At 31.1% G+C, this 10,413-nt stretch overlaps 1 protein-coding gene across 1 annotated transcript; it reads left to right on the top strand.

The window, feature by feature from the left end:
• Positions 1-2,290: 2,290 nt before the first annotated feature.
• On the top strand, positions 2,291-2,545 carry LOC141491858 (small ribosomal subunit protein eS27-like). Its single transcript, XM_074192624.1, has one exon. The coding sequence runs from the start codon at positions 2,291-2,293 to the stop codon at positions 2,543-2,545; it is 255 nt and encodes an 84-aa protein (XP_074048725.1).
• Positions 2,546-10,413: the final 7,868 nt, after the last annotated feature.

Raw genomic sequence — 10,413 nt, 5'->3', positions numbered from 1 at the left:
CATCAAGAATGCATTTTACAAATTGTAAAGTACAGAATAACAACAAAGTTTTCACTTATGCAATACATAATAAATTATTTTTAATGGACTACAAAAAAAAGAAGGTTCAATGTTAAAACTGAGTTATTAGAAGAATCACCAGTGCGAGAGATTCTGATCTGGATAAATATCATTAAATACTGGTTAGATAGGGCACAAACCAAAGTCTTCAGGACTATGCCCTATCTTGGATACATACCAGATGTATCATAATTAAGTTTAAGTGCACAAACATTTGTTTATTTAAGGTATTATCATCTCTTATTTTATGTCTTAAACCCCTTTAATCAACCCATGATCTACCAGCTCAGGAAATTTTAAACAATTGAAGAAATATGAAAAATATGAAGAAATATGTAAAAAATATATAATCATTCCCATACCTATCTTCAAGTTTATGGAACCCCTCCAGATATATCTAGGAATTCCTTCATGGACTCCATAAGAGCTCCAAATCTATAAATTGTAGAGCTGGTACTTATCTGCTTATACAGAGAATTTTCTCACTGAGAGTTCTTTATAATATCTCATTGTACAGGATACATGTTATGTTATTATAGTGTATACTGATTAATCAAATAATACTATCAGAATAATGTAGTTTGCCAGTAAATATTTGACTAATTAAATTCTAAATCCCAGCACTAAAAAAATTCTTAGCATATAAGTTCTGGGACTTGATTTATTCTTGGTTTTGATAATATATTTTATTCAAAAAATAACTTATTATTTTCCCATGTGAGAACCAACTGAGATAAATATCTTATAGTTTTATGAATAAAGAAAAACTTTCCTTTTTAATCTATGGCATTTAATCTATGTTTATGCAGTAGTCATAGCAACATTGGAGAGAATAGTTTAGTTTAGATCAAAAAGCATTAAAAAGCATTGATCCATTCTGAGTATTCCATATGACTACACATCTAGAGAAAAATTAAAGAAGACTGTGGATTATTGACTGTGAGAGATTATATACTTAAATCACAATAAAATCAATCACTTAGTCAAATATGTATATGCTAAGTACTCCTATTTCCATATCCACATCCACATCCACATCCACATCTACATTTATATCCATATTCATATCCACATCCACATCCACATCCACATCCACATCCACATCCACATCCACATCCACATCCACATCCACATCCACATCCACATCCACATCCACATCCACATCCACATCCACATCCATACCTACATCATATCTATACCTACATCCATATCTACATCTACATCTACATCTACATCTACATCTACATCTACATCTACATCTATATCTATATCTATACCTATATCTATATCTATATCCATATCCATATCCATATCCATATCCATATCTACATCTACATCTCTATCTATATCTACATCTATCCATATCCATATCTATTTCTATATCCATATTTTTCTCTATCTATTTCTATATTATCTCTATCTCTATAATCTATGTATCTATATCTCTCTATCTATCAATCTATCTCTCTATCTATCTATCTATTGCAACATCCCCATGGAAAAAGGCAGTTACTTAGAATAGAACACATATCAGGAATTTCATAATTATATTGTGATGAAAAACTTCCATTGACTCATTGACCTAAGGAAATGACTACTGATTCTTAAAGACCATGAATTGGAGTATTAATTCCATCGTAGATCTTTCATGTTGGAAAGCCTCTAAATGCAGGTTCAGTATGACTGTTTCCCTGGATCAACCTACCTGATTATAGAAGGGCAGTCAGAGTAGCACTTAAAAAGTATCTCCCAAGAGGTCTGGATCCATTTCGACAAAATAAAGATTTTGAAAAAACTTATCTAAATTTGTGTTACTAGCATAAAAATATATTCTTATAATAATAAAGAGGAATGTACAACAGTAGACATTTTTATAATAGTGGCAAAATTATTTAGCACTTATTATGTTGGTGCTATCTTTTTTGTTCCCTTCCTCTCATATTTTCATTGACATTATGAATCATCAAGTCTTCTTTCTACCTTTGAAACATATCTTATATATAGAACTTTTTCAATTTCCACTATTACTTGGACTTCACTAAGTAAACTAAATTAAGGTGAATGCTATGGAAATTCAAAATAGGATTACCATAAATAGTTATTATTACCATTTCTCCATTAATGTACGTATATTCTTACTCATCCTTTGTGTAATTTTAGTGTTAATTTTCTTGAGCCCCTTTTTGTTTTTAAAAAGTCACCCCAGAGGTAAAGATCTCCCCGCGCCAGCATGCCTCTCACTAAAGACCTTCTGCACCCCTCTCCCGAGGAGGAGAAGCAGAACCACAAGAAGAAACACCTGGTGCAGAGCCCCAATTCCTATTTCATGGACATAAAGTGCCCCGGGTGCTATAAAATCACCACACTCTTCAGCCAGGCACAGACAGTGGTTCTCTGTGTCGGATGCTCCACTGTGCTCTGTCAGCCCACTGGAGGAAAGGCAAGACTTAGAGAAGGATGCTCCTTCAGATGGAAGCAGCACTAATAACTGAATCAAGATGAATGAGGAACTGTAAAAAATAAGATAAATTTGATAGAAAAAAATAAAAAGTCACCCCAAACGAAAAGAAAAAACAAACAATTTCTATCCATTTGGCTTTTGTTAAATCTATTGAAGTGTGATCTAACCTCATATAATTTGAGATCTTCCCCACACGCACTTGCTCTCTACCCTGGCTATCTCTATTAAATGACTGTCTATGAATTACCCCCATGATTCCTACCTACTCATGTCATAATATCATTCCTGACCTCTATAATTCATACATAAAAAATGAGGAAAATTGTCCTAGGAGACTGAGAAAGGTCTTTGGATCAAGGTACTGGCATAATCATTAACTGAAAAGATTATCTTAATAAGTGACTGATCCATACCTAAATCAACAGAAATCTGCTCTATCTGAAAAACAAATTCTGTCTTTTATGTGTAGAAAACACCTTGGGAATATCAGAAATTAGTATTATTTAATTAAATAAATCATTTGAACAGAAAGACATTAAAAACAAAATATTGATAAAGCCATTATTTTAAAATATTTTAAGTTTCCCAATGGATTATATTAATGGGACATTTTTCAGCTTCTATATTTCTAAACACCTTCTTCATAATGATATAACAAACTGTTTCTATTGTTCCTGGGAGCATCTTTTTATTTTTTTTAGAAATGAATAAATATTTAAATGAATTTTATTGGTTGCTTAACTCATTAATATCATTCATTATCCCAATTACTGCTGTTTGGAAACTGATTGCATGTTATTTAAAGTAGCAAAACTGAAATAAAGTAACAATTTGAGACAGGAAGAATCTGGTACTGGAGATTTCAACACTTGAAGTCTTCTTGGTCTCAATTGCCAAAGTGTATACAGCAGATTTGCACCATGTTTCTTAACTTAATTTGTTCTATTATAATTTGATATAAAACCATAGCATCTTTGAAAGTTGTGAAATAATATGCACTAATTCAGGTTTTCATTGAAGACTAAAATTCAAGGCAAGCATATTCTATGGAATCTTGTAGCATAAAAATGAATGAAGAATTAGTATTTTCCAACATTTATGGTGCTTTGCAACATAGGGAGTTAGTTATTAAAAGCTATGGCTTAAGTCAAAATTTACATTTTTAAATATTTTTATGTTAGATCCTGTGAAAAGTTAAATGAGGAAGAATCAATCTATGCCTGGTATAAGATATTGCAAAAATGTCACAGTGGATAGAGCACCAGTCTTGGAGTTAGTAGGAAGGGAGTTCGTATCCTGCCTCAGATATTTGATATTTATTAGCTGTGTGAGCTTGGGCAAGTCACTTAAACTCAACTGCCTAGCATCTAGTACCTTCTTCAAGTCTGATTATTCATATCTGATCACTAGACTCATTTAACTTTGGAGGACAAAGTGAGATTGTTGACTTAGCACAGCAATACCTCATTCAAATCCAATTCATGTGCATGTCATAACATCATCTCACTGATGTCATGGTCTTCTTTGAGAATGAAAGACAAACATCACTGCAAAGGAATATTCTTTGTAAGCAAAGCTCTGGTTATAAAAATTAAAAAAAAAACTTGTTCAATAAATTTAATGTGAAGTTCTCAATTAAATAAAAATAAAAGTTAATGATAAAGGGATTCAATTACCTGCAATATGGGGCAAAGGAATGCAGTAAGACACAATTACTCTGTTCTAGTCCCAGAAGTGCCATCACATGAAACAGAAATTATATCAATTCTGTTTGTCCCTAGAGGGGAAAACTAGAAATAATAGGAGCTTTAAATAGAGGCATTTAGGATTGAAATATTTAAAAAACTATCATGATTTAATTTATCTAGAAATAGAATAGACTGTCTCCAAAATAATGAGGTCCTACACACTAGAAAATCTGTAAGCATTGCTTCCTACTCTGAAATTCTCTGATTCAATCAGTTGTATTTTTTTTCACTGAAGTACAATTAATATAATTTTATAGTTTTTAAAGACCCAAGAGTTTGGTATATTTATAGTCAATATATAGATGATTAATAATAACATCAAATTATAATTTAAAATAATAACTTTAGAATGATCAAGCGGTGAAGTTTTATTTAATCAAGAGCAGATATGTGTGTGTATGTGTGCGTGTGTGTGTGTGTATCTTAAATATATCTTAAAGAACCAGGGAAACTCAAAGACATTAGCTTTTGGTATAAGAACTCACTATTTGACAAAAATTGCTGATAAAACTAGAAAAAAAGATGGTTAAAAAAATAGACATGGGGGCAGCTAGGTGGTGCAGTGGATAAAGCACCAACCGGTAAGTCAGGAGTACCTGGGTTCAAATTTGGTCTCAGACACTTAATAATTACCTACCTGTGTGGTCTTGGGCAAGCCACTTAAACACATTTGTCTTACAAAAACATAAAAAAACAGATGTGGATCTACATCTCATACTCTATACCAAAATATGGTCAACATGTGTACAGGATTTAGACATAAAAGGCAACATCATAGATAAATTGAAAGACCAAAAAAATATCTATCAGATCTATGGGAAGGGAACACATTTATGATCAAATAAGAAATGAATACATTACGAACTGCTTTCTTCAAGAATGAAGGACAAACATTATAGGCTTAAAAAGAATGCGTGATCTAACGCATTCTAAAGAATGCAAGAAATAAAAAAAATTAGCAGATTCATTAGTTACCTTTCTGAAATGTGGATAGGGAATAGTGAATTTCAAATAAGATAAAATGATGAATTTTGATTATATAATTTTATAATTTTCTTTTTGTTCACAAATTCAATATAGTAATTAGAATGGTAGCAAGTAAGTTGGAAAAAGCATTTATAGCAATTTCTTTGAAGATGGTGTAATATACAGTCAATGTAACAAATTGATTAAATTTCTATGACTAAGAACCATTCCTCACCAGACACATTGTCAAAGGATTTGAGAAGATAACTTTAAAAAGCAGAAGCCTAGACTATCATTAACCATTTGAATAAATTCTCCAAATCACTAGTAATTAGAGAAATATAGGCTAAAGCAACTTGGAGGTTTTACCTCAAACCAATCTGGCAAAAAAAAGCAACAAAAGGCAAAAATTACAAATGTGGGGGAAAGAAATAGCTATCGAGAAAATATGTACTTGGCAGAAATGTAATTATTTTAAAAAAGCCTTTGATGAAATAAATGTTCATTTGTACTAAAAATCTTTAAAATACAGGCATAGAAAGAATAGAATTTTTTGACAAAAAAGTATGTATCTAAAAGCAAAAGGTAATATTATTTTTAAAGGGAAAAATCTAGAGGCTTTTCTACAAAATATAGGGTTACAACAGTGATGCCTCTAATTTATATTATTTAGGATAATTATAGAAAGATTAGCAATATCAATGATAAAACAAAATCAATATTAAGTTAAAATATATTGAAAAGGAAATATGCTTATCTCCTTATGTCTATGATATAGGAGTTCAATTAGAGCATCCCAGAGAGTGGGTAAGATTGTAGAAGTAGTAGTAGTAGTAGTTGTTGTTGCTGTTGTTGTCCTTTGAATTGAAGAGGACCATTTCCTCATACGTATGAAGAAGCATGACTTGCATATTATATTTATTATAGTGAATGAAATGTTTTGCAAAGACATTGTTCTCCCAGGTTTTTTTCAGAACCATTTCACCCCATGCCCTGATTTAATAGAGACAGGATATCTAGTGAAGTTAAAGATACTGTGGGAGTCTTTGATCTTTTGAATACTATTTTTGTCCAGTATTAGTGAGGTATCACAGCCAGAATAGCCAGGCAAAACATGATTTTCTTGCAACATAATAACCACAACCTGGTACATGCAAACTTGTCACTCTATAGTCTCATCAACATGGCCTTTTCATCTCAGAACTGCAACTACACTACCCATAGAACCCAAAGACTTTAGTTTCTCAGAAGCTGCCAAAGGTTCATGGACTGCTAGTTAGCATCATTTATGGTCAGAACCACAACAAGATATGATCATTTTCTAACCTTCAACTTTCATTCTTGATTAATGAAAACATTATTGGCTAATGTTTTCCCTTGGGGCCATCTTGCACTAGTCCAAGAATTTCAGCTGTCTCTGCCATTCTAGATTCATGGATCTGAATGTGCGAAGGTAGTAAAAGAGAGACATACAGACAGACAGACAGACAGGCAGAGACAGACAAACAGACAGACAGAGAAAGAGAGAGAGAGAGAGAGAGAGAGAAAGAGGGAATTAATAATAATATTATCCTGGAAATTAGCAATATGGAAAACATATCTACTAAAAGCAGTAGTGTCTGATTCAAGATAAATTACTTGAAAGAGAAACTACTTCAAAATATTCAAATTTACTCTAAAATGAATAAAATACAAGAATACATAGTCACATTCAAAACATATGTTAATTCTCTGTAACAATTTCTCCTCCATAGCTTTCACTTCTTTCCATTTGTTCCTTTGGTAAATCATTTCTTTTGTTATTTATTAACTTTAAATTATTTTCAATTTGTGCATAATTTCTTCTAGCAATTTAAATTCATTTAGTGGGAAAGGTTTTCTTTTTCTTGAGGATTGCTATAGGTGTATAGGAATTAATCTTTTCTTCCAGTTTTCTATCTTGGACATGCCTGACTTCAAATATCTACTTTCTTATTTCTTAATATTTTGTTTTTATCTCTCTCTGTCTGTCTCTCTCCCTCTTTTTTTCCTCCGCCCTAAGTCTTTTTATCTCTTTTATCTATATCTATCTGTTTATCTGGCTATGTATATATGTATCTATTTATGTATAGATTTATCTAGGTATCTAGCTAGTTATCTATCTATATATTTATGTTTAGTTATTTTCCAGCAGTCTGCCTTGGGCAACCCAACACTGAAACCTAACTGGGAGCTCTATTAATGCTGAAAATATGTTTTGTTTTTTTTGGCTGATCCCTCCCAGTTTTATGGGTGATGACTGAATATCTGTTCATGATACATTCCATTACAAATTCCATGACCTGTTGCCTGTAATTCAAATATAAATCTATTGGATAAAAAGATGGTCCACTGTAGTTTCTTCTTTGACTTCCCATTAACTACATGGTCTAAATGTAGAACTTTGTGCTAGAACAGAGATGGAAAAATATTTTTCTGTCAAGGATAATTTTGATATCTATAACATCATCAAAAACTCAATTTAGAAATTAGCCTGCTGTATTTGGTCAAGCAATTATATCGGTTTCAGGTGAAAATATGTGAAAGTTATTACAATCTAAAAATTAACACTATAAATGAAACAGAAAAATGCATGAAAGATGAAAATAATGCTATTAATAATCACAACAGCCTTGTCTCATTAAAAGTTTTCTAATGCATATATAAAATATGCACTAGAATATATTATTTAAAGTTATATAAATATATTATTAATTATAAACTTACAAATTTATTTATAAATTTAAAATACAAAAAAGTTATATGTGAAATATTGTCATGATATCTATCATTAACTATATCTATTAGCAAAATCACAAACATGAACCAAAGATCAAATGTAAGAAGATCAATCTGTAGTATCTCTAATACCTTAATTTATTATTAAAAAGCTCTTTAAAATAAAATAGTAGACATTATCTGTTGCATGAGATTTTTGTTTTTGTTTTTTTATAAGGCTTTTTGCAAGGCAATGGGGTTAAGTGGCTTGCCCAAGGCCACACAGTCAGGTAATTGTTAAGTGTCTGAAACTGGATTTGAACTCAGTACTCCTGACTCCAGGGCTGGTGCTCTATCCACTGCACCACCTAGCCATCCCTGTTGCATGAGATTTTCATAATACTTCATAGATATTATTTTGTTTGATCATCATGACAACTGAATAGGTAAAAGATGAACAGTATTTTTGTGGTAAATTTACAGAAAAGGATACTAGTCATCAGAAAGGTCGTCATTTTTCTGTAGTTACACAGTGATAGATGCAGTATTCAATATATATTTCTTTTTACCAGTGAATGTTCTTTTCCTTATACATTTAAATTGAAACAAATCTCCTTACGTGCATACACACACACACACACACACACACACACACACACACACACACACACTACCTTCTAGAGAACTAAAGCAATAATAACTACATATTATGTGACAATGATTCAAATATTTGAAATTTTTGTCTTCCCTTCTTCATCCATGGTTCCTTTACTCTTTACTTATCTGACATGTTCCACAACCAGGCATGTGTATAACATGTGTGTTTTATTGAATAACTTCAATATACTTTTTTGTTTCCTATTGTTGGAAAATTACTCTCTTTGATTTGTTCTTTTCTGTTCGCAGTTCCTGAAAATAGTTGTGTTCATTTAGATTCTGAACCCACATAAAAAGAAAAATCAGAAGTCATTTATAAAATAAGGTTAGCAACAAAGTCAAGTTTTTCCTGTAATGAGTACAATTAACTTCACCCTTATGCTACTATTCAACCTGGATTCTTATATGGAAATTTTATCTATATGGGCACTAATCCAAGACTAAGAGAATTTGAATGATTATATTCTAGTGTGTATATATATATATGTGTGTGTGTGTGTGTGTGTGTGTGTGTGTGTGTGTATGTGTGTATGTATATATATATATAAATATATATATATATTTATATATCTATCTATATATATATATATATATATCTATATATATATATATATATATATATAACCTGAATGATTATATACTAGTTTAATCCTTTTCACAATATTCATAATCAATCAAAATGGAACAGACTTTAAGCAACTGGTGGAATCATGGTGTGGATTATGGTTGATGCTGTGCATGACTTAGTTGAAGCTGTTAAATTGATTTTGTGAAGAACGCTGAACAAGGAAAACTAGTGAAATGACTAGATTCCCTGCTGAGTTTGTAATTTGTAAACCATGCAATGTTTTTTTAAAACATGACACAACCCTTTTACTATCAATTGTATGCATGCATTCAAAATAAAAAAAAAAATGATTCTTGTTTTTCCCCATGTACAGTTCAGTGACTTGTAATAAAGTCAAAGAGGAATATAATACATTTATTTTTCCCATTACTGAAAAAAATGAGCCTAGTATGTACCCATCCCATATCCAATCAAGACACAAGTGAAATAATGATTATGGAAAACAGGTTTTTTTTTCTTTATCTGAATTAAAAGGAGGGTAACAAGAATAAAAGTATGGTACCATTGAATTAAATATGATTTAATTATTTAATTCCATTACTTGTATAGAAAAGCTATATAATGGAATTTCAAATCCAATATGTTTTATTAACTTATCCAGAGCATGAAAAATATAATTGCTAGACATGTTCAGATAAAGATTATTTGCTCCTGTCTTTGATGCCATTTTTGTCTTAGAATTATGTCCAGATAAGGAACTTCAGTTACCTGAAAGGGTAAGATAACATTTTATTTTTTAAATCTCTTCAGAAATAAATATGTTTACCTTCTTTTTCATGATAGAAAGAGAAACTAAAACCTGCCCTGAAGCATTACATTTTGACAGGTTGTTCTCAAACTGTCTGCAACTCAACCTGTTGTTTCCCCTTGGTGGCCATGTGATCTGGATTTCACATAGCAAAGAGAAATGATACTTCTTTCTCACCCCAATATACTGTCCATAAAGCACTAATAATTATATGATGCCATTTCAACAACATAATCACTATAAAGAAGATTTAGCATGAATTCTTCCTTAGTAAAAAAAAAATTTAAACCACATCTTTCTATATACTCATTTATTTTTACACTAATGCACATTATAATTTTGGCATATCTTCAATTTAGAGCATCTGTTTCTGTGTCAGAATAATGTTCCCTTTCCAGATGGTTTAAAA

This window comes from Macrotis lagotis, chromosome 6, assembly GCF_037893015.1.
Source record: "Macrotis lagotis isolate mMagLag1 chromosome 6, bilby.v1.9.chrom.fasta, whole genome shotgun sequence".
In the NCBI taxonomy this organism is placed as follows: domain Eukaryota; kingdom Metazoa; phylum Chordata; class Mammalia; order Peramelemorphia; family Peramelidae; genus Macrotis; species Macrotis lagotis.
The sequence above is the reverse complement of the archived record's forward strand: the minus strand, read 5'-3'. Positions and strand labels throughout refer to the sequence as shown.